Genomic DNA, 25,013 nt, shown 5'->3' with positions numbered 1-25,013 from the left:
AAAAAAAACAAAAACAAAACATTACCAAGATCAATTTCAAGATTACCCCTATGTTTTTTCTAGATTTATTGTTTCAGGTCTTACATTCAAATCTTTCATCCATTTAGAACTTATTTTCATTTGTGGTATAAGACTGGTGTCCAGATTCATTCTTTTGCATGTGATTGCCCAGTTTTGCCAACATAATTTATTGGCGACTATCCTTTCTGAATTATATATTCTTGGCTTTGTATTTATAAACAGACAAACCCATACATGCATGGGTTTATTTCTGGGCTCCCTATTCTGTTCCATTGATATTTGTGTGTTTCTATGTCAATAATGAGTTATGAAGGCTTGCTTAATTTCAAACTCTTATATTCCTGGAGTATGATTTCATATTTATAAAATTCTACACATTGTGTGTTTATCAGGTTAATTTCATACAATATTCTGTGATGAGGCTGTATCCTTCCAATACCTCCCCATTCTCAGAACTTCACAATCAGATAAAGGGTGTTTCCTTAAAGCACAATGACTTAAATGCTTTCTAACTAGCTAAACAGGTCACCAACTGACTTTTGCACTCTATAATCCTAAGGTCATTTCTGACCCAGTCATACCTGCATAATTTTATGATAAAACATCAATATAAAGTTATACCTTTGCCTGATGACAGTTAATGGATACTGTTAAGCAATGAAGCCACAGTAAATAAAGCAGTTTACTTACCAACACTGATCCTACCATGTCACACAGAGGGAGAAGCTTCATAAAGTGAGCCCTCACTAACTTGCTCTATGTCTTTCTCAATCATTCATTTCTCCGGATGTCTGTTCCTCTATCCATTTTCTACTGTTCCTGTAATAGATTACTACAAACTCAGAGGTTAAAACACTGCATATGTATTATCGCACAGTTTCTGTAGACAATATATAGTAGGATCTTGCTTTGGGGCCCATTGTGAAAATCTTTTAATTAGTTTTCTACCATTCAAAGTGATTATTGATATAGTTAGATTAACATATACCATATTTGTTACTGATTTCTATTCATCACCCTTGTTCTTTGTCTCAATTTGTCTTCCACTCTTTTCCTGCTTTTTATGGTTTTAACTGAGTATTTTATGGTACTCCATCTTCTTTTGTTCCTTAGCATATCAGTTATACTTTTTGTTGCCCTCGAATTTGCAATAAACATTGACAACTAATCCAAATCTACTTCTTTTTAATGCTCATTTTATTTTTGAAAGAGAGATAGAGAGAGACAGTGTGCACACATGCTCAAGGAGAGTAGGGCCAGAGAGAGACAGAGGATGTAAAGCAGGCTCTGCACTAACTATGGGACTCAATCTCATGAAACGTGAGATTGTGATCTAAGCCTAAGTCAGACGCTTAACTGACTGAACCACCCAGGAGCCCTTCCAAATCTACTTTCAAATACTACACCACTTCAAGGATACTATACCTTATCATAACAAAATAATCTCAATTCCTCCTTCCAGTCCCTTTTATCATTGACATCATTCATTCTACGAATATCAAAGCCTAATATCTGCACACACACATTAAGATAATCATAAATAACAGAATATATTGTTGATGTAACAACTGTTTGGCTCAGTTGGCAGAGCATGCAACTCTTAATTTTAGGGCCATGAGTTTAAGCCCCGTGTCGGGTGTGGAGTATACTTAAAAATTGTTAAATAATAATATTAAAAAAGAAAAATATATTAAATTTTTTTTTTTATATTTATTTTGACAGAGAGACAGAGACCGAGCAGGGGAGGGACAGAGAGAGAGGGAGACACAGAATCCAAAGCAGACTCCAGGTTCTGAGCTGTCAGCACACAGCCCAACGTGGGGCTCAAACTCACAAACTGTGAGATCATGACCTGAGCCCAAGTCAGATGCTTAACTGACTGATCCACCCAGGTGCCCCAGAAAAATACTTTTTTTACATTGTTATTCTTCCTGCAATACTCTTTCTTTATGTAGATCTAAGTTTCTGACCCGTATCACATTCCTTGTCTCTAAAGTTCTTCTCACAATTCTTGCAAGCAAGATCCTATGGTCACCCCCCTTCCCCAAATTCATGTGAAAAAATCCTAACCCCTAAATATGACACTTTTGGGAGGTGCTTAGGTTATAAGGTTAGAGCCCTCATGAATGGGCTTATAAAGGCAAATGAATTGCCTTTATAAAAGGAGCTCCACGAAGATCCCTTATTTCTGGGGTGCCTGGATGGCTCAATTAGTTAAGCATCCAACTCTTGATCTCAGGATCATGAGTTAAAGCCCCATATTTGGCTCCATCCTGGACCTGCAGCCTACTGAAAAAAAAAATCCCTAATTTCTTTAATCATGGAAGAATGTAGCAAGAAAAGCCAACTAGGAACCAGGAGGAGGATCTTGACCAGAGAACTCACCCATGCTGGCGCCTTGACCTTGGACTTGCCAGCCTCCGGAACTGTGAGAAATGAATGTTTATTTTTCTATAAATTACCCAGTCTGTAGTATTTTGTCATATCACCCAAAATGGAATAAGATGGCAGGTTTGCTGGCAAAACGTTCCCTAGTTTTTCTTTCAGAAATGCTGTTTGCCCTGCACTGTCGAAGGATAATTTTGCCAGGTAGACAACTCTAGCCTGATGAGTTTTTCTCTCAACACTAAATATTTCATTCCTCTCCTGTCTTGCTTGCATGATTTCTGAGAAAATAGATGTAAGTCTTTGTTCTTCTGGAGCTAAGGTATTTTCTTCCCTCAGTCTTCTTTAAAAACTTTATCTATGATTTCAAGTAAGTTGAAAATAAAACATCTACATGTGGGTCTTTTTTTCTTCTTCTTGCATTTATCCTGTTTAGTGTACTCTAAGCTTTCTGGATATGTGGTTCATTGCCTGATATTAATTTGTCCTTAACAATTTATTTCAAAAAATATAATCACTATGAAGATTGAGTCCCTCACTGGCACCACAGACTTGCACATGCCATTGCACAGCATGTACGTATGAGTTGGGTCAAGGACCTCTGGGCCACATAGACTGTGCGGTGTCCCTCAGGGAACTACTGGGAAAAGAGTGGCTAGAGCAATAGGCAGGTCACTGTCTTAGGGACCCACGGTGGGAAATCCATGTCCAGGGTGAAAAAGGGAGACTCAGCCCATAGAGTCCTACCTAAATAGCATTGCTGGGTGTGCCACCCCCTTCAGGTGTCTCACCCACTCCTTGCACGTCAACCCAGCCCTCCAACCTGGCACAGTGGTCCCCTGGTATGTCCCACACTGCTGTCCACAAGGCTCAACCACTTCCTCAAAATCGTCTCTGAGATGTTACCACACTCACACCAGGGTCTGCAAAGGAAAAGACTTCACCATGTTGCTGCACAGAACGCTACCTCTTGCCTCTTCCTTCTGGACGAGGCCTTGCCCCACATGACCAGTTGGGCATCACAAGATGGTAACATCCCTAAGATGAGTCTTTCTCTGCAAGATACCACCAATAACTCAGATCAGGTGCTGTGGATAAACAATGTGTCACATCCACATTCTGAGAAGAGAATGAGAAGTTCCAACAATCCATAATTCCTATTGGCAATGACAAAAAACAGAGACCAGCTTGCCATAGCATATTGGGGTGGTGACTGATATATACTGTGGGAACCTGCCAGGTGGCATTGGTGAAATGACTTCTGCTACAGAAACTGGCAGTGACTTCAATCTAGCAATGACTCCGGACACATCAGAAGCACAACACAGCTCCTCAAGTTTTCCCAAATAGCTGAAACTTAGGGTAAGTCACTCCACTGGGGACATTCAAGTGAACAAGGTTTGTTCCAGCTAAGTGGCTGCTTCACAAAGGCACTCCTCCACTGTGATTACACTACTCAAGGAAATGCCACCTGCTCTGCTACCTTAACACCCTTTGGCAGTGTGAACTGAGTGTGCAATGAAGACAGAGGACTGGCAAAAGGAATTGTGTCATTCCCCTCACTCATGAGGCCTTACCCAGGGTACTTTCTGATTTTTACGAAACTGTATCCTTTGTCAAAAGATTGCCCACATTCTTCACATGTCTTAGCTCAGGCTGCTCTAACAAAGTACCATAAACTAGGTGACTTGCAAACAACAGAAACTTCTTTCTGGAGGCTGGATAGCCAACCTAACATTCCCTATAGGGTCCAGTTCCATGTCTGGTGAGGAGCAACTTCCTGATTTATAGATGACCTTCTCAAAAGGGTCCTCACATGGTACACAGAGGAAGCAAGCTCTCTTAGAACTGGTATGAAGACAATAAACCCATTCATGAGGGCTCCATCCACACTCATGACCCATTCTGATTCAAATTACCTCCCAAAGACATCATCTGCTAATCCTGAATAGAGGATAGGAAGAGAAATACAACTTCTAGTGAACATAAACAATTCATAATTGATCACTCAGAAGGGCTTCATCTACTATACTTTCTGTTGTTGAGTGAGACTGGAGCTTTGGCTAAAAGACTGCCCACATTCACAGCACTCCTAAGGCCTTTCTCCAGTGTGAACTCTTTGGTGATAACTAAGAGCAGGATGACTGATAAAAGATTTCCCACATACAGTGCACTCATAAGGCCTTTCTCCTGTGTGAAGTCTCTGGTGTTGAATGAATGTTGCCTTCCACTTAAAAGATTTCCCACATTTATTACAATTGTAAGGCCTTTCACCCGAGTGAACCTTTATGTGTACATTGAGGCTATTTCTTCGGAGAAAGGACTTTCCACATTCACTGCACTCATACGGTCTTTCTCCAGTGTGAACTCTCTGGTGAGCATGTAGGACAGAACTAGCTGTAAAAGATTTCCCACATTCATTGCACTCATAAGGCCTTTCTCCAGTGTGAACTCTCTGGTGAGATCGGAGGGAATAACTACAAGCAAAAGATTTCCCACATTCACTACACTTATAAGGCCTTATTCCAAGGTGACTTTGATGATGATACTGAAGGGCATGGCTACGACTAAAAGATTTCCCACATTTATTGCACAGATAAGGTTTTTCTCCTGTGTGAATTCTCTGGTGTTCAAGGAGTTTTGACTTGCAGGTGAAAGATTTCGCACATTCATTGCACTTATAAGGCATTTCACCAGAATGAACCTTTCTGTGTACTTTGAGACTATTTCTTTGGATAAAGGACTTGCCACATTCACTGCATTCATAAGGCCTTTCTCCACTATGAACTCTCTGATGATAAAGGAGGACAGACCTAGTGGTAAAAGTTTTCCCACATTCACTGCACTCATAAGGTCTTTCTCCAGTGTGAACTCTCTTGTGATTACGGAGGATAGAGCTAGCAGTAAAAGTTTTCCCACATTCACTGCACTCATAAGGCCTTTCTCCAGTGTGAACTCTCTGGTGAGAACGAAGGACAGAACTAGTGGAAAAAGGTTTCCCACACTCACTGCACTCATAAGGTCTTTCTCCGGTGTGAACTCTCTGGTGTTCAATGAATGATGACTTACACTTGAAAGATTTCCCACAATCATTACACTTGTAAGGCTTTTCATCTGAGTGCACCTTTAGGTGTACATTGAGGTTATTTCTTCGGGAAAAAGACTTGCCACACTCACTGCACTCATAAGGCCTCTCCCCAGTGTGGACTCTGTGATGATAATGGAGGTCAGACCTAGAGAAAAAAGATTTCCCACATTCACTGCACTCATAAGGCCTTTCTCCTGTGTGAACTCTCTGGTGATAATGGAGGGCAGAAGTGTCAGCAAAAGATTTCCCACATTCAGTGCACTCATAAGGTCTTTCTCCAGTGTGAAATCTCTGGTGATAACGAAGGCCTGAACTAGTGGTAAAAGATTTCCCACATTCACTGCACTCATAAGGCCTTTCTCCAGTGTGAACTCTCTGGTGTTGAATGCATGCTGACTTACACTTAAAAGATTTCCCACATTCATTACACTTGTAAGGCCTTTCATCTGAGTGGACCTTTGCATGTACATTGAGATTATTTCTTCGGAGAAAGGACTTGCCACATTCACTGCACTCAAAAGGCCTTTCTCCAGTGTGAACTCTATGATGACAATGGAGGTCAGACTTAGAGAAAAAAGATTTCCCACATTCACTGCACTCATAAGGCCTTTCTCCTGTGTGAACTCTCTGGTGAGAACGGAGAGCAAAAGGAGTAGTAAAAGATTTCCCACATTCCCTACAGCCATAAGGCTTTTCCCCAGTGTGAACTCTCTGGTGATAACGAAGGGCAGAAGTATGAGTAAAAGATTTCCCACATTCACTGCACTCATAAGGCCTTTCTCCAGTGTGAACTCTCTGGTGAGAACGGAGGGCAGAAGGAGTAGTAAAAGATTTCCCACATTCACTGCACTCATAAGGCCTTTCTCCAGTGTGAACTCTCTGATGACAACGGAGGGCAGACGGCGTAGTAAAAGATTTCCCACATTCACTGCACTCATAAGGCTTTTCTCCAGTGTGAACTCTCTGATGATATCGGAGGGCAGAAGTATCGGTAAAAGATTTCCCACATTCTCTGCATTCATAAGGCCTTTCTCCAGTGTGAACTCTGTAATGGTAACGGAGGCCAGTTCTGGAGATAAAAGCCTTCCCACACTTACTGCACTCATAAGGCCTCTCTCCAGAGTGAACTATGTAATGGTAATGGAGGCCAGTCCTGGAGGTAAAAGATTTCCCACACTCACTGCACCCATAAGGTCTTTCCCCTGTGTGAGATCTCTGATGATAAGTGAGGGCAGAGATAGAGGTAAAACATTTTGCACAGACACTACACTTATAGGGCCTTTCTGAGGTTTGAACAGAATGTATAATCGAAACTGAACTATGGCTAAAAGATGCTGAACATCCACTGCAAACATAATCATTTTCTCCACTATGCCCTCTCTGGGGATGAATGAGCACAGATTTGTGGCTTAAGGATTTCCCACATTTGTTGCACGTGTATTGCCTAGACGCAGTGAGAGTCTTTCCATGTGCAGTGTGAGTTGACATCTGCCTTAGCAATTTTCCACATTTGTTAAGCTCATGATGTCTTTCCACAGTATGGAATCTCTGGTGTATGGAAAATAAAGATTTGTGCCTGAATGCTTTCCCACATTCACTGCACACAAAACATGGACTTTCAGGTTGGACACTCTGATCCCGAACATGTGTATGTTCGGAACAGAAGGCTTCCTTGCGTTCTCCCCGAGAGTAATGACCTTTACTGCTCTGCAAAGTTGCCCTGCACTGGCTGATTGTGTTTGGCTTCTCTCCAGTTTCAGTGGCCTCTTGCTGCAGATGCCCTGAGCCAGGCACAAAATCCTTCTGAACCTCTGTACAGGTAAAGGGCTTTCCTGAATCATGGAATCCATATCCCTTCATAAAAGAGGCCGTGTCCACACTACTTCCGAATGGTTTCTCTCCCGTGTGCTGCTCCGGCTGCTGCTGAAAGTTTACGCTGAAGTAAAATCGCTGTGCGCATGCCCCACACCTCAACAGTTTCTGGCTGCTTGGTTTTCCCTGGTGTTCAGCCAAGTGGAAAACGTCTCTCAAGACCAGACCACACATCTCACAGGGGTGGGTCTTCCGGGAAGACAGAGCTGCCTTGGGCGTGCTGGCCTGTGACACACCTACAGAAACGCTCTGTTCAAGGGGCGCCTCCGCATCCTCTGCTCCACAGCAGCAACCTGAACACAAAGAAACTCTCATGAAATACGTGGTGACTACAGGGAGGGGTAAGCCCGTCACACATATGCACCTGTCTCATGTAGGCACGAGTTGAGTAGATGCTATTCCAGACACGGGAGTTGGAATTCAGGTGAAGGAGTGCCTGCTCTGCGTTACTGGGCCCCTAAGGTCAATGCACTGTGGACAGCTCATTGGAAGGACAGAAAACCAGGGTCTGATGGAAGGAAGAGAGCCAGGGTCTACAACTTGTTTCTCTGCCCACAGCATTGGCAAGGTTCTTTTCTGCTACTGACATCTGGCTGAGTAGGAGGCTGCTGAAAAATCCAATCAAAAGAAATCTGTGGCTGTTCAAGGTCACATGAAGGATACACGAACATTTCTGGCAAATGGGCGAAGGTGAATGTTGGACTACCCAGGAAGAGCAGTGAGAGAAATGGTTAAGATGTGGAGGCCTGAGAAACAGCAATTACCCCTGCGCTGGAAGTCACAGGACTACCAAAGGAGTAGAACCCACAAGTACACAAACTGTCAACAGTGAAGAAGGAAAGGCATGAACGAGGTGTGGCCATTGGCATGGCACCAAACTCTAGTTGAACAAAGGTACCTAGTGTGATCTGAACAAAGTCCTGATATCACACCTTCCCCAGCTGCCATTCACCAGAAAAAGGCCCCTGTGAGCCCACCTGGTCATGTCTGGATCAGGTCCATTGTATGATACAGTCCACGTATGGACTCTTCCCTGTAAGCTCCAGGTGAGCAACTACAGGGCACAGGGAGGCTAGAAATACTGAAGAAAATTGGTCACGCTGGATGGCCACGACTGTCCCAGAGCTACTCAGCACACAACTGACTCAGAAAAGCATCCTATGTGACTGATGTTGGCAGGATGGTAGAATACGGGATCCCAGCCTTCACCAAAAAAAATCAACTCAACAGCTATTCATGAATCAGAGTAGCCTCAGAGGGCTCCAGAGTCCAATCAAGACTGACTAATACACAGTGAAGCATCAAAGAGAGCACAAGCACACAGAGGGATGGCTGGAGACAATATTAGCAGAGACATGGGGGGATGGGTAGAAAACAGGGGCTGGGGAATCTCTGTCAGCCACCAGGTGGGTGCTACTGAGGTCCCTGCTCAGCAGGGACTCCTACTGCCTGCTCCACAGAGGACACTGGCACCCCTGCCACCGAATCTCCTAAAACAGGAAGCAAAGAAATCTTGGAAACAAAAATCAAAACTGAAGGCAGCACATTTCTGATTTCAAACAACATTACAAAGCTATATAATCAAAACAATAAGGCACTGGCATAAAAAATAGACCAGTGCAATTGAATAAAGAGCCCAAATTCTAACTACACATACATAATTAACTGATTTTTGGCAATTATGCCAAGAATACTCTGTTGAAAAAATAATCTCTTAAAAAAAATTTTTTTTTAACATTTATTTATTTTTGAGACAGAGACAGAGCATGAACGGGGGAGGGTCAGAGAGAGAGGGAGACACAGAATCCGAAACAGGCCCCAGGCTCTGAGTGGCCAGCACAGAGCCCGATGCGGGGCTCAAACTCGCGGACCGCGAGATCATGACCTGAGCTGAAGTCAGATGCTCAGCCCACTGAGCCACCCAGGCGCCCTGAAAAAATAATCTCTTTAAGACTGTTGTCGAATCTGATATTCCAAATGAAAAAAATAATGTACAGGATCTCCATTTTACAGCTCTCATGGAAATAAACTTGAAATTAATTAAAAATTTCAGCACACGACATCAAACCCTAAAACTCTTAGAAAAAAACTAGGGAAAAGTCTCCTTAACCTTACTATTGTCAATTTTTTTTTAAATTTGACATTAAAAACACACACAACAAAATCAAAAAGAAACAAGTAGGATTATAGCAAATTGCAAAGTAGCAGCAGAACCAGACACACAGAAGACAGTGGAAAGGAGACACAATTGGCCAACAAGGGCTTGGAGCACTAATCATCAGGAAACGCAAATCAAAATCATAAGCTATGTGGGGTGTTGGGGGGCTCAGTCGTTTTAGGCATCTCTTGATTTCTGCACAACACTCGATTGGGAACCTGCTTAAGATTCTCTCTCTCCCTTGCTTGCATGTGCTATCTCTATCAGTCTCTCATTCAAAAAAACAAAACAAAACAAAAACAAAAAACAAAAAAAACCCCACAAGATATCACCTTATACCTGTTAAAATGGCTATGACCAAAAAACAAGAGGTAACATGTTGGTGAGGATGTGGAGAAAAAAGAATGGCTGAACACTGTTGCTGGGAATGTAAATCAGGGAAGTCATTATAGGAAATAATAGGGAGGAGTCACAAAAAAATTTTTAAATCAAACCGCCACATGGCCCACCATTGCCATTTCTAGGTATGTATCCCAAGGAAACAAAATCAGAATCTACACAAAGTGTCTGCACATCCACATCCACTGTAGTATTATTCACAACAGTCAACATAGGGAAACATGATTAAGTGTGCATGAGCTGATAAGTGACAACACTTAGTACACACACAAGTGTAGGTATATTCAGCCATAAAAAAGAACGTAAAACGGGCACTTACCACAATACGGATGAACACGGAAAAACTTACTCTAAGTGAAATAAACCACACAGGACAAGACAAATACTGCATGGTACTTTATTTGGGTATTCTTACAAAATATTCGAACTCATAGAGACAGAAAGTAGAATGCCAGAAGCTCTGGACTGGGGGAAATGGGGAGATGATGGTCAGGAGTACACACTTTCATTTATAAGATGAGTAAGTTTGAGGATCTAAAGGACAGCATGTTAACTACACGTGTTAATACTGACTGTACTGTAACTTAAAATTTGCTGAGAGTAGATATTAAGCTTTCTCACCACGAGCCTGAAAAAGGTAATTACGTCAAGTAATCAGTGTGCCGATCACCTTCATTTTGGTAATAATTTCATAACGTTTAAGTATATCAATTCATCTTGTAATATACTTTCAATATTACAATTTGGTCAATCAAACCTTAACAGAGCTGAATGGAGAAGGGCAGGTATACGAAAAATGTAAACACTACAAGAAGAACCACATAAGATAGTCTTGAGAAGTAGCCCATAATCCACTTGAGTGTGACCAAGCCAATGACTGTAATTTTTGGCACAGGCAGGCACAAGTACACATCACCGAAGGGAAGAGATCAAAACCTGGGCCACAGAAATGGCATAGATCTGGATACACTGACCCAGCCAAGGAGAGGGCCAGCAAGGTGCAATCTGTCAGCTTTACTAATGACTACCGCCCAGATCTTACCGTATGAGGGTTCAGCACAGAGGGCACTGGGCTGCAAGGAGAGAGAAAAGGGCATATGGACAACCCAGACCCAGCAACAAATGCAACCACCAAAAAAGTGGGGAAAGCAGACAAGTCCCACATCCACACCTGAGAAGGAAAAAGCATCGCCGGGGGAATGGAAGGAGGAAGGGGGGGTAGGCGGAAGGGGAGGTAAATGAGAATACAGAGCCCAGTCCAGGTCACTGGGGAGGGTGAGGGCCTTACCCAGGGAGGATATAAGTGTAAAGTTCTCCAGCATCACGTCATAGTACAGCCGTCTCTGAGCCTCATCAAGAAGTCTCCATTCCTTCCAGGAGAAGTAGATGGCAATGTCCTCAAAGGTCACACCACCCTGTCATGAAACGGACAGATAGCACCATGAACATTCTCTCTCGGAGAACCCACAATCTAAACCCTGACACATACACCCCATTCTCCCCAGCCACCCCAGCTCCTACCTCAGAATAAAGACCAGGTCCTGGTGTCATTAACGCCACCGTCTCCTCACCATCCCACCAATCACTGTGTTCGGTCCTCAGCAATAACAGGCAGGGGGTGCATAGATGCAATCTGCGGGGGCCAATCTGGGTTTGGCCCCACAAGCGCCATCCTTTCTGCCTGGAAATTCCCGTGGAGTCTCCCCGAATGTGCCCTCAAACACAGCCAATTATGGACCCGCCTCGACCAGTCAGTCTCCAATCCCAGGGCCCTGAGACCCTAAGCTCACACTCACACTCCCTCTCCAAGTGAACATGACCCTGTAGTCTGCATCTCCCTCACACCTTCACACCCCACAGTTGCGCCCCCACAGCTTCCTGCCCCACACCAAAGGATGCCCCCTTGACTCACACTGGTGCCTGTCACATGACACCCAAACGATGTGTGACAAATTCAAACAGGGTCCACTACGACCCCAGCACTCTCGTGGATCCCACCAGAGGGAAAGCCTCAAATGCGGCTGAGAAGTCCCCCTCGCCTGCCGGGGATCCTGGCTTCAGGGACACACACCCACAGCCACGTAGCCGTTTCAGACACTCCCAGTCCCTCTAATACTTCTGTGCTGCCCATGCTGTCCCTCCAACAGTCACAACCCTCCACTCTGCACTGAACCTTTGTGAAAAGCCCAGCCCGAAAGGGCTCCCTGCCAGGCACAGAGACTCACAAGTGACCACACTGGCCCCACACCTTATCCATCAGCAAGACTGTGAAACGGCCCGGACACCAGAAAAGCGCACCACAAAGCTCTGGTGAAGCCCTACACCACTGAATAAAGGGCAGCCCCAGACTCCCTGTCACCTTGCCGCAATTACTCCTAGGTGTCCTCAGCCACCTCTTGTCCCATCATGCCATGGGAGCCTTACCCACCCATCCATCTGCCACATCTTTCTCTCTCCTTCGCCTGTGCCCGCGCTGCCCAGCAGCCCCAACCAGGCGCTGAGCCAGGGAACCACTCTTCAGCACACCTCACTAAGGCCCTCTGACCTACTAATAGCACTGCCCCCCTACTCTGCACCCCCTCCTCAATGTGATCCAAACCTCCGCCGGGGCCACACAACTGCCCTCACTTTTCAAAGTTTCCATCCTGAAACCTGCCCCGGTTTCCCGGGTTTTCCTGTCCCGCCGCCCACTGGATGACGTCACTCACGCCTCTCTGAACATCTAAGACTTAACGACGTCCAAGCAACTTGGGAGATCTCCAAGGACAATCGACCTACTGCCACCTTCCGTCCAGCTGATGGGAGCGTCCAGCCCTTCCGCTGCTAGGACCGCTGAAAATTAATAACGGGAAACCTCACTCAAAGGGAGTCGGGAGGCCGCAGCAGGGGGAGCTCTCACGCACTACCGCCATGATCAGTGCAGACCCGACAGGACGACACACTCGAACTTGGACTGGGAAACTGCCTCCTCTACTAGCCCAGACGGGAAAAGACAGGCTTTCGGGACCACCCACCCACAGCTCAGCCAATGCGAAGCCACTATACTTTCAATTCCCAGTTTACTCTCAGGGACTCGTAGATGTTAACAGCCTTCCCAACTTAGCCCCTTCCCCTTTCAAAAAGCCTACCTCTCTCGTGTCCTCCGGACTGGCCTACTGTTGAGCCTCAGCTTGCTTGTTCCAGACTGCGGTGCTCTTTCGTTCTCAAAGAAACTAGTTTTGCCCGTCAAATAACTGGCAGATTGTACTTCAAAGGACCAAAGCCCCCAGGCATTCCGGGACCCCTCCCTTTCTCCTGTCACCTGCAACACCCCAAATTTGCCTTGGCCCTTCTCAAACCCGGGGCCAAAATTCAACCGCTTCTCTGACATCCACGGTGACCCTTCTGGCCCGTCAACGATGACATACACTCGCGCAGGCACCCCCTCCTGCGCTCCCTGCCCCCTCTGCCCCCCACCCCTGCAATCTGTCCTCTCCGCAGCCAGACTGGGCCTATCTATTTACACCCGGGTTACACCGCCTGGCACACCGCCAGCACGGATGGACTGGTCAGGCAGCCAGGTGACAGGCCTCACGGGCGCCGCTGCACCTGGCGTTCGCTGAAAGAACCGAGACCTGCCGTGCCCCGCTGGTGGCGCAGGCCCCCTGCAGCCCTGCACCAGCCGGCCCCTCCCCTGCAGCCCGCTCCCGCACCCCGTCACGCCGGCGCTCAGACGCGGGGACCCCGCCCGCGAGCGCCTCCCCGGCCCGGACACCGGGACCTGGGCCGCAGGGACGCGAGCAGGCGCCCCGCGCTCGGGCCTGGAGGGTCAGGGGCGGGGCGGGTGGGCCCGGGGGCCGCGCGTTTACCTCAGCCGGGTCCTTAGGCGCGGCCGCCGCCATCGGACTGTGGGAGAACTGACACTCGAGCCCGCGGTCCCAGTTCCGGCCCCGGCGGGGAGCAGCCCGAGTGGCGTCAGCGAGTCGTGACCCCCAGTCTATGCGGCGGGGACGTTGCCTCCCCTCGCGCTTTGTTAGTTTGTCACCTGGTCCCCGAAAGTCCGCTCCGGAACCTTAGAGGTTGAGCCGACCTGAGGAAAGGCCAGAAGTCGTCCGAGGGGTGAGGCCGGAAGTCCTGCCCCCAGCGGCTGCGCACGCCTAGAAATCCCTTTCCTGTTCCCTTGTTGGCTCCTCGCTCTGTCCTCTGTGTCCAGTGCCTTCCGGGTACCTTAGCTCCCAGCGCAGTAGTTGCCACCAGAAGTAGGTTTTGCACCCTGGAGCTTTGGACACGCCGCACCCCGAGGGTTAGTGGAAAGTGCTGCTCCTACCCACGGAGAACTGCTTTGCACATTGTTAAAGACAGAGAAGAGCCCTAACTTCACACTCCATGAAGCTCAATCAGCTTCCAAAGGAGAAAACTATTATTTTATATGCTCCCACGACCTCTTCCTGAGGTAAAGGACACATCGTTCGAATGTGTCCAGCGCTTCAGAAATCAAAGGAGTGTACACAGCTGGAAAGATGTTGCTCTTCAAACACTTGCACCCTGAAGCGTTAGAGTCAGTTTTGTAATTGGTTAGGAACAATAGAAAAGTTTCTTTAAACAACAAAAATTCAGCCCAGTACATTTTAACGGTCTTTTGCCTTTATTCGTTGATTCGTGAATTGGGCAGCATCACATCTAGCAAGTAGTGGAAGCTCCAAAGGGCTACAGAAAGGGAAAGGTTTTTTGGTGTTGGTTTGTGTTGTTTTGTTTTTTGTTTTTAGGAAAAGCTTTTTAAAGGTAGGACAAAAACATCATAAACAGAAAAAAAGGATTATGTCAGTTGAGGTCATCTTAATTGGAGGACAAATGGGTCTTATTAGAGAAATACCTCATCTTCCTTTGGGTGATGGAGAGGACCCATCCATGTAGCTGATTACCTTTTTAGTGCTGACCACAAAATTCCTCAGTGGCCAGTGGAAAATAAATTTCTGGGGGTGGTTGAAAGTACAATGAGTTTAGGTATTATGCCCAGGTTGGGTGACATGACCTAGCAGAAGGGACTCCATCTGGGGCCTGTGGTTTACTTTGTCACACTCCATACATGTCTGTGACAGGGAAGAAGGAAGATGAATGGCAAGCCACCCTGAGTTAGGTGGACAATGAGGAGGTCAGCCTCTGGTTCCACACAAACCTTCACTTGCCTGTATAGTGATTGTGTCACATCTATTGAGGAACACCTTTATCCATATATTTCTTACTCCATATTCTCAGATATACCCAATTCCTTATAGGAGTTTGACATCAATCTCAGAGAGCAACTTAACTGATGCTATATTTGGTACCAAATTCGTGTTGCCATTTCCATTTGGAGCATGTGTGCAAAGGGAGAATCTCAACCCAATGATCTCATCTCCTTGCTGGGAAATGATTCTCATTTCTGCAGGTACTGGCAGTAGGAACTGAAATTATCGTAGAAAATCAGATGTGAAATGCCCATTTCAAAAAGCAGTTCATAACATTTATCTAGTGGTTTAAAGACAGTAACAGAAATACCTAAGGGCAAACCCACATCCCATATTCCTACACATCAGTAAAGACCAAAAAACAGTAGAATTCACAGAACTTTTCTTTTCTTTTCTTTGTTAAATATTTATTTTTGAGAATACAGCCAGGTGAGGGATAGAGAACCGGGGGGGGGGGGGGGGGGGCGTGGTCAGGGGATCTAAAGCAGGCTCTGTCCTGACAGCAGTGAGTGCAATGTGGTGGTGGAACTCAGGGATCGCAAAACCATGACCTGAGCTGAAGTTGGACACTCTAACAAGTGAGCCTTGGAACTCACATAAATATTAGAAGAAGGCTCTAAGTAGTCTGAGAAAGGATACAATGAAACAGAGCATGTGGCTGTGCCAGACCAATGTGCTTGGTCTTTGTGAGACTTTTATCTGCAAAATGTGAAATTTTCATTTCTGCAAACATTGAGCAATACTTTCCAGCTTAAAAATAAACAGCCAGTTATTTTACTAGCAAACTGAGTTTATTTAGGAATAACAGAGGAATTTTAACTGGCAAGTGTCCACAGGCAAGTGTCACGAGACACAGGTAAAGTCAGTTTTTATGAGGTTTTAGGAGGAGATTGGGGAGTGCTGATTTCAATGAAAGTTCACTGAGGAACAACAGTGTGAGGCTGTGGCAGATATTCAGTGGCTGCATGCCTTCATTAGTGTGTCCTTGGTGGGGCAAGGAAAGACCATCCTTCTTTTTATTAGAGGCAGGAGACTAAATTCCTACCCAGAATGCATCCTCCTTTGTCAATATAAAAATTATATTCCTTGGGAATGCAAGCTGGTGCAGCCACTCTGGAAAGCAGTATGGAGGTTCCTCAAAAAACTAAAAATAGAACTACCCTACAAATCAGGAATTGCACTATTAGGTATTTATCCAAGGGACACGGGTATGCTGTTTCGAAGGAACACATGCACCTCAATGTTTATAGCAGCACTATCAACAATAGCCAAAGTATGGAAAGAGCCCAAATGTCCATTGATGGATGAATGGATAAAGAAAATGTGGTATATAAATACAATGGAGTATTACTCAGCAATCAGAAAGGAATGGAATCTTGCCATTTGCAACTACGTGGGAAGAACTGGAGGGTTTTATGCTAAGTGAAATTAGTCAGAGAAAGACAAATAGTATATGACTTCACTCATATGAGGACTTTAAGAGACAAAACAGATGAACATAAGGGAAGGGAATCAAAAATAATATAAAAACAGGGAGGGGGACAAAACATAAGACACTCATAAATATGGAGAACAAACAGAGGGTTACTGGAGGGGGAGTGGGCTAAATGGGTAAGGGGCACTAAGGAATCTACTCCTGAAATCATTGTTGAACTATATGTTAACTAATTTGGATGTAAATTAAAAAAATAAAATAAAATAAATTATATTCCTTCCTCCTGCAGATTATGTCCTACCAGCCTAAGAGCTCCCTCATTTCAGCCTCCTGACTCCATTTTTTTTTTAATTTTTTTTTAACGCTTATTTATTTTTGAGACAGAGAGAGACAGAGCATGAACAGGGGAGGGGCAGAGAGAGAGGGAGACACAGAATCAGAAACAGGCTCCAGGCTCTGAGCGGTCAGCACAGAGCCCGATGCGGGGCTCGAACTCACGGACCGTGAGATCATGACCTGAGCCGAAAGTCGGCCGCTTAACCGACTGAGCCACCCAGGCACCCCCTGACTCCATTTTTAAAGGAGATTTCCTTTACTAATTTTCACACTACTTTGAAGATAGACTTAAGGAGGACATTTAGGGTACCTGGAATAGTTTACATGGGAAAGAACTTGAAATGTCATGTTTAGGGTCACCTGGGTGGGTCAGTCAGTTAAGCTTCAGACTTCTGATTTCAGCTCAGGTCATGATCTGAGGGTTCATGAGATTGAGCCCCACGTTGGATTCTGCACTGACAGTGCAAAGGCTGCTTGGGATTCTCTTCCTCCCTCTATCTCTGCCCTGCTTGCTCTGTGTCTCTCAAAATAAATCAACTTTAAAAATTGTCATGTTTATTCACTGTCTTAACAAATTTGCATTGTGCACATACTGCCTTTTCAGGAACTTTTGGTAGATTCATGAGAGAAATGGAGAGAGAAGACAAGCAGTCCCATATTCATGTGGCTTTTATTATGTTCAAGGAAAACACAGGAAACATGAAAGCAGAAATACTGTTATATTGTACGTTAGAATGTGGCAGGCGCAATGAAAAAAAGGAGAGGTGATTTTGTGAGAAAAGGGGATTGGATGTAATATTACATTGTGTAGTGAGGAAGCCCTTTTTTTAAGTTTATTTATTTTGAGAGAGAGAAAGAGTTGAGGAGGGGCAGAGAGAGAGAGGGAGAGAGAATCCCAAGCAGGCTCTGCACTGACAGACTTGGGTCTCAAACCCACGAACCGTGAGATCATGACCTGAGCTGAAATCAACAGCTAGATGCCCACTGGACTGAGCCACCTGGGCACCCTATGCAAGGAAGCTCTTTTTAATAAGAGCACTACTGAGCAAGGATGAGTCATGTGGGTTTTATTTTTTTTTTTAGTTCTTTTAAAAGATAAAGTTGAGGTGGTTTTGGAGTGGTGGTGAGGGTCCAGAATGAATGGCCAAGAAAGAATTCTTGAGACCTCTTTGTTGCAAAAAGGTGATTTTATGAAAGCATAGGGACAGGGCCTTTGGGCAGAAAGAGCTGCACTGGGGTTGTGAGGAGTGACTGGTTATGTACTATGGAGCTGGGGGAGGTAAAGGCAAAAGGGAGGTTTCCAGAAGGACTTTCATATTCTAAAGAAGACGCATAAGTTATGAGAGGCCTAGCTATTGTCAAGCTAAGGTTGTTTTTTCCTCACTAAGGCATTAACATTAAGACAGTAGGGAGTTCCTGTAGGAATGTTTTACTCTGCGTGTCTCAAGTCTTTGTCAATGGGTGCAGGTTATAAAGAAATTTAATTTTATTTGCCATTTCCTTCCTTCCTTGTTTTTGTTCCCCACATCACTATGAAAGGGAGGGTGATGTTGGGGCTCCAGGAAACTGAGTATATGGGTTTCTGGAGGCTGGACTATTGATAAGATTGCCTTTTTCTTGTAATTGACTAAGACATTTGTAAACTGATGAAGACTTGCATCCTGCATAACTATCATCTCTGTCAGTTAGCCATTTGTTCTCTCCTTCTCTTAGCTTATGACAGTCAGGAATGCCTGAGGAATGTCACATATATCCCAATGAGGTTGGCTGGTTGGCAGGTTGCTGGCTTGTGGTTCGCCCTCTACTTGCCTTTGGCTCCCTCACCAAATTGATGACTGAAAGGGCGGGCCTATGCCGGCCGACTCCATCTTGTTCTGTGTCCTTCACCTTGACCACACCTCCTCCCCTTGAGTAACCCCCCCTCACCTGCCTAACAGGACTCGGACCCTTCCCCAGCCAATCGGCTGAGGCCATAGCCATTACCTCACCAACTGCCCCTAGGCCCCAATAAAACCTTTGTCCTTTTGAAATCGCTCTCTCTCCCTGGTATCTCACCGCTGCCTCGGTGCAGGTAGGGGATTGAGCTCGAGCTAGCTCGAATAAAGCCTCTTTTGCTTTTACATCGGACTCGGCTCCCTGGCGATATTTGGGGATCACGAATTCTGGGCATAACAATGACCATCAAAATTTTGAAGACCATATTTGAGCAAACACCAAATACATTTGGGCAGCATCAAACCAAACTCAGGGGAAAGGCTTTTTTAGACAAAAGTGGAAAGCAAAGGGGCGCCTGGGTGGCTCAGTTGGTTGGGCGGCCGACTTTGGCTCAGGTCATGATCTCGCTGTCCATGAGTTCGAGCCCCGCGTCGGGCTCTGTGCTGACTGCATAGACTGGAGCCTGTTTAGGATTCTGTGTCTCTCTCTCTGACCCTCCCCCGTTCAAGCTCTGTCTCTCTCTGTCTCAAAAATAAATAAACGTTAAAAAAAAAAAGTGGAAAGCAAAGAAGTTACATGATTCGCTATAGCTTAAGGAATTGCCTTATTTGGGAAAGCCTAGTTAGCTGTTTGTGCTTGGGTGTTTCGATTGGGTGTTCTTAGGTTTCAATTTCTTATCCTAGCAGCCCCCCTTGCCCCCCACACCAGGTAGGATATGTATGACATTCCTCGGGCACTCCTGCCTACCCAGGGACAAAGGAAAGGAAAGAAGGCAAATGGTTAAACTGATCGAGTCTCCATCAGTTTACAAATATCTTAGTATTGTGGGGAACAAAGGCAAAAAGGAAATGGTGTATAAAAGCAAATTTCCTTATAACCTACAGCCTATTGACAAATACTTGAGGCTTGCAGAATAAAATGTTTCTCCAGGAACTCCTTATTGTCTTAATGCTTTGCTAGAGGGAAAAACAATCTTAGCTTGACAATAACTAGGCCTCCAGTAATCTGTGAGTCTTTAGCATATGAAAGTCTCTTTGGAAACTTCCCTTTTGATTTTACCTCCCCCCCAAAAAAACTGCAAAGTACATAACCAGTCATTTACACAACCCCAGTGCAGCTCTTCCTGCCCATGGGTCCTGTCCCCATGCTTTATAAAATCACATTTTTGCACCAAAGACGTCTTCAAGAATTCTTTCTTGGCCGTCAGCTCTGGACCCCACGAACCCCACCATCACCCCAAAACCTCATCATATGGCGTTCAATGTGTGGGGCTATGAGTCTTTTCAACTGGACTCTGAGCTTCAGTGCAAACTTGGTGAGTACTTTCTCTTTTCTTCCTTTACTCTCATTTCGAGGGCCTTTCAAGGAGTATGGTCTTATTGGAACATTTTCTGGTCAATTGTTCAGGCTGCACTCCTCTAGCCCGTGGCTACTCTACATGGAGGAGAAAGCCTGACTTTTGGCTAGAAGTTAGTACCTTGGCCAGAATAGTAATAAGACCCAGAAACTTGACGCCCTCTCTTTATTCCTGTCTTTATAAAAAGTTGTATGTCTTGGGCACAGGACAGCCACCCAAGTCACCAAGATGGCTGCCAATCTTAAGACTCCAGTATAAGGTTTCCTCCTCATTGGTCTAACATGATCCCCTCCACATCCCTGGTCTAGCCACTTCTGGCAGGGGGACCTGCACCGGGACCCGGCCAAAGCCAGTAACCAATTGAATTAAAACCCAACCATGGACCATTTCCTAGGAAGTTGGCTGTAAAAACTATATGTGTTGGAATGTCGCTTAGATCATGATGGATTTCTGTCTTTACTGTTTTTGGTCAATGGCCTCTACTAACTACTACTTAAATTACAAAATTGAGTAATTCCTCCATGTAACATTTTCCCAATATTTTCCATGGGTTAAAAACAGTGGTTTCTTGGAGGTGCCTGGGTGGCTCAGTTGGTTGAGCGTCCAACTTCGGCTCAGGTCATGATCTCGCGGTTGATAGTTTGAGCCCCGCGTTGGATCTGTGCTGACAGGTCAGAGCCTGGAGCCTGCTTCTGATTCTGTGTCTCCCTCTCTCTCTCTCTCTCTCTCTGCCCCTCCCCTGCTCATGCTCGGTCTCTCTCTGTCTCAAAAATATAACCATTAAAAAATTAAAAAACAAACAAACAGTGGTTTCTTGGCCTTCTCAGCAAGGCAAACCTGGTCCATATACCGGCACCCATTTGTAGCCAGGGTGCAATGGGGAAGCGGGGGGGATGCTACCATCCCTTTTTCAGGGGTCTTGTTTGGCTGGTTGGTCATCATAGTGACTTCATTTGAGGGATGTCTCAGTTCATTTTGACACCAGGAACCTCTGACATATCCGGTGCATGAAACACCACCTGGGCGTCAGGGGGGATCTTCGTGGTAGTGGACCTTCTCTACTTTTCTCTCTCTAGGAGCCTGGGAGCTTCTCTTCCATCCCCAAGGACTCTCCCTTGGGATGCCTTTTTAATTCATTGAAAACAATTTGGATTGCAAGATTTAGGAAAGGACTGATGTCCTGTAACACTGCAAGGCCTTAGTAGAATCTAACAGATCTCTTCTGCAGGCAATAGGGAAAATCGACAGAGGTACCCTAGGTCCAGGTCTTCATGGCTCTAAGTCAGGACCCAGACGAAAAGGCCTCTTGCAGAATGTGTTTTACCAAATGTGTTTGGCTACTAAACTCCCCCTTGACAAATTGGATGTCTAAACAGGCCTCCTCCTGCTAGAACTCAGTTGCTGGAGGAAACACAGGCCATCCCTAATGAAAGGGTCACTGACTTTCTCTGTTCCTCCTCGAAATAGATGTGAAGGCCTCTCCCTCAATCATTTCCCAGGTTAATGGCTATAACTGAAACTAACTGTGGTTAGTCTACCTTGGGACAGGGACTTTAAGGAATATTCCCAAGCAGCTGCTGAAACTCCATTTGTTTCAGGGAAATTCTCTGTCTTCTCTGGCCTGATATGGACTGCCTAATTCCAATAGTTGGTGGAGGGCAGAGGAGAGAGAGGGAGAGAGAGAGACAGACAGAAATGGCATCTGTTGCTCTGTCCAAGGTGACAAGGTTCAGGACTGGGAATTCCCTTTGTCTACCTTCTGCTGGCAACTCGCTTCTTCCTTCCCCTCCCCCTCTTCCTCTTTCTGCACCATCTTGGGTGAGGCCTGCAGAACTGGTTCCTATACCATCCTCAGTGCCTCAGGCACCATCAACTCCTCCTCCCACCCTCAAAGTCAGAGAAGAGCATCCCCCACCCATGGAATGCCCACTTCAGATTTTCCCACCAGTGTTCCACATTAAAAAATGGACAATGGGGAAAAATTTGTCTTAACTGGACCCAAGTGAAACATATTTGGTAAACTAATTTAAATTCTTTGGTTTAATTAAGATAGACCTGTATTTATAGTTATCAGCATTGAATATGGAACTTATCTATCTAGGCTTGCTGAAGGTCAAGTAAACTCATATTATCTCTGTTGGAATTTGTTAGCAAAATATGACTTAAAATATTGGTTAATTTTGTCTGCCCCAAAGTTTTCATGGGTAATTGTTAAGATAGCTTTCAAAGCCTTTGGTAATCTGAAACTTTAAAGTTTCTCTCACACACATTAAATGTGATTGAAATGATTGGATATCTAATGAGATAAAATACTAAAGCATTGATTACTAAACTTAGGTTTGTGCTTCGACTTACTGCAGAAAAACTAAGGCTATTGGATCTGTTGGTAAACATGCTTTGTGGTTAACTGGTTTATAAATTTGTCATCTAAAGAATTCTGGTGTAACAGGTTACAGTTGGTTACTGTTTTCACTGGAGACTAAGGTTTCTGAGTTAAAATTCTGCAGAATGTAGTTAAGACTAACAGATATAAGAAAAGCAACTCTGTATGTAAAATGGAAATACAGTTTTGTTGAAGGTAAAAGAAAGTAATTTTGTCCTAAATGAGATTGGTTGTTTGCAGAGAAACGGCTTGGGACAAAATCTGAAGGCGAAGGAAAGTTGTAGGTCTGTGAAGGGAAATCTTTGGAAAGGAATTTTATGGGGTCAGAATGGACTAAGGTTGCAATGGATAGATTTTAAAAGTACACTGGTATTAGATTAAAATTCTGCCTTTTCTCGGTTCAAAAGACAAAGTTTTCTTGGACTGTTGATCTGCTGTTAAGAATAATGTAAACAATAGCTTTTTCTCTTTTGTCCGCCAGGAAAACCAGAGCTGTATGTTTTGTCTTTATCAGGTCTTTGATTACTTAAAGTTAAAACTTCTCAATGTTAAACAAGCAAAGTTTTGCTAACAACTATATAACCCTACATATTTGCCTTTGGAATCTCTTATTGCCACCTTGGTTAAACAAATAAGATTCGTAATGATCTGTAATCCTATTTAGGATATGTTTTATAACTTTGTAAGGTTTTAACAAACTTCCCAGGATTTAAATTGTAAATGAAGTCCTTTTGACCATTCAGACTTATTTGGTATGTTAAGTTACTTGGAAAAGCTCTCCCAAATAATGGTAAACCTTAGGTTGTATTGCATAAGTAAATGCTATAAATGCTCAAATACATATGCAATTCCTAAAATTTTAATATGTTTCGGTAATAAGGTAATCACCTGATATTCTGATCATAAAATGTTATGTGTCACAGAAATCACTGAATTTCCCCATCAATTGCATATAAGGAACTCTCATAAGATCTTTAGCAATGTCCATTTCTGAGATTGTGTCATTTATAATTGTTCTCATTCTCAAAACATATTTCATCTTCAAGAAGATTCATAAAAAGGACTTTTAGGACAAACACAGGTATTTGACATCTTTAAAAATCCTAAAACTAAAATGGGTAAGAATTTCCAGAATGAAAAAGCTGCATTCAAACTGAACAAGAATTAGGAACATGGGACTAAATGAACTGAGAGGAAGATTATAGTTTTGTGATTCGTGTTGGAAATATTGTTGGATCTCTGATATTTGCTCACCCAGATTAAGGAAACTTTCTCTTAAGATATCTATGATATACAGGAATGTGATAAAGTATTCACTTGTCAACAAACTATAGTATTGAACTTTTCTCTCTACCTAAACCCTCTGAAATTCACAAACTCAGTGAGTGTTCTTTCTCCATGGCAATCATACTTACTTGCATAAGTTCAATAAGAATATGTTCACCTTGTAACAGGATGCCATTGGAAATACTGGTTATTTTACCAAGGCTTTGACTGGAATGTCATATTTGAGAGACATGCATAGACTCAGATATGACCACACAGCTCTAAGGAACTAAGGTTTGAAAGAGCAGACCTAGGCCCGCTGACTCCATTTTGTTCTGTGTCCTCCATCTTGTTCTGTGTCCTCCATCTTGTTCTGTATCCTCCATTTTGTTCTGTGTCCTCCATCTTGTTCTGTGTCCTCCATCTTGAGTGACTATGTCCCCGACATGGCCCTCTTTCCCGGAAAACCGCAGAAAGAAATTCCTGCTCAAACCTGAGACCACGCCTCCTCCCCTTGAGTAACTTCCCTTTCACCCATTCAAGCTTCCCGTTCAAACCACGTCTGGTGACCTGCGCAACAGGACTCTGACCCTTCCCCAGCCAATCGGCTAAGGCCACGACCATTACCCCACCAACCACCCCTAGATCCCTATAAAACCTTTATGCTTTTGAAACTCGCACTCTCTCTCTGGCATCTCACCACTGCGTCAGTGCAGGTAGGGGATTGAACTCGAGCTAGCTCGAATAAAGGCTCTTTGCTTTTGCATCGGACTCGGCTCCCTGGTTGTCTTTGGGGATCACGAATTCTGGGCATAACAGGTTCACTTTAAGAAATATGGAGGCATAAATCCCCTTGGAAATGTTAGCCTGATACCTTGTTTACAGAGTTCCCAGCAGCCTTACCAGGTGAGTAAAGAATGTCACTTCCTGGCAGGTGCAGGAACCTCAGGATATCTTGGGGACCCTGTGAGGAGGAATTTGCATAATTCTACAGGTATTGCAGGACTGTCTGATGGCAAGTACTTGTCTTGGCTTCTGGTCTTGAGAGCCTACTAAAAGTTCAATCTGGAGATTCCTTACAAAAGTTTCCAGCAAAGCAAACTTTAAAAGATCTACATGATAAATTGCTATTCTTGCTGAGCTTATGTAAATAATTAGGCCAAGTTTGTTA

General features: G+C 44.5%; 1 protein-coding gene across 2 annotated transcripts; it reads right to left on the bottom strand.

Annotated features, from left to right (window-relative positions):
• Positions 1 to 1,921: 1,921 nt before the first annotated feature.
• On the bottom strand, positions 1,922 to 14,011 carry LOC102965065 (zinc finger protein 850). Of its 2 annotated transcripts, XM_042969817.1 has the most exons (3): positions 13,772 to 14,011; positions 11,212 to 11,338; positions 1,922 to 7,659 (listed from the first exon to the last, which is right to left on the bottom strand). In XM_042969817.1, the coding sequence occupies exons 1-3, from the start codon at positions 13,802 to 13,804 to the stop codon at positions 4,499 to 4,501; spliced, it is 3,321 nt and encodes a 1,106-aa protein (XP_042825751.1). In that variant the 5' UTR covers positions 13,805 to 14,011; the 3' UTR covers positions 1,922 to 4,498. The 2 variants fall into 2 exon arrangements, 1 of the variants encoding a protein (XP_042825751.1); XR_006211988.1 differs by lacking the exons at positions 1,922 to 7,659; positions 13,772 to 14,011 and adding an exon at positions 11,445 to 11,638 and having other exon boundaries at positions 11,006 to 11,338.
• Between the last annotated feature and the right edge of the window lie 11,002 nt (positions 14,012 to 25,013).

This window comes from Panthera tigris, chromosome E2, assembly GCF_018350195.1.
Source record: "Panthera tigris isolate Pti1 chromosome E2, P.tigris_Pti1_mat1.1, whole genome shotgun sequence".
Classification (NCBI taxonomy): domain Eukaryota; kingdom Metazoa; phylum Chordata; class Mammalia; order Carnivora; family Felidae; genus Panthera; species Panthera tigris.
This window is presented reverse-complemented; position numbering and strand designations above follow the sequence as displayed.

Excerpts from the sequence above, each read along its gene's own strand:
- LOC102965065 (XM_042969817.1), bottom strand. The coding sequence starts at position 13,804 with ATGGCGGCGGCCGCGCCTAAGGACCCGGCTGAG. Across the intron at positions 11,339-13,771 it reads CGCCTAAGGACCCGGCTGAG|GGTGGTGTGACCTTTGAGGA; the intron begins GTAAACGCGCGG and ends GTTTCATGACAG. Across the intron at positions 7,660-11,211 it reads TACACTTATATCCTCCCTGG|GTTGCTGCTGTGGAGCAGAG; the intron begins GTAAGGCCCTCA and ends CTTTGTGTTCAG.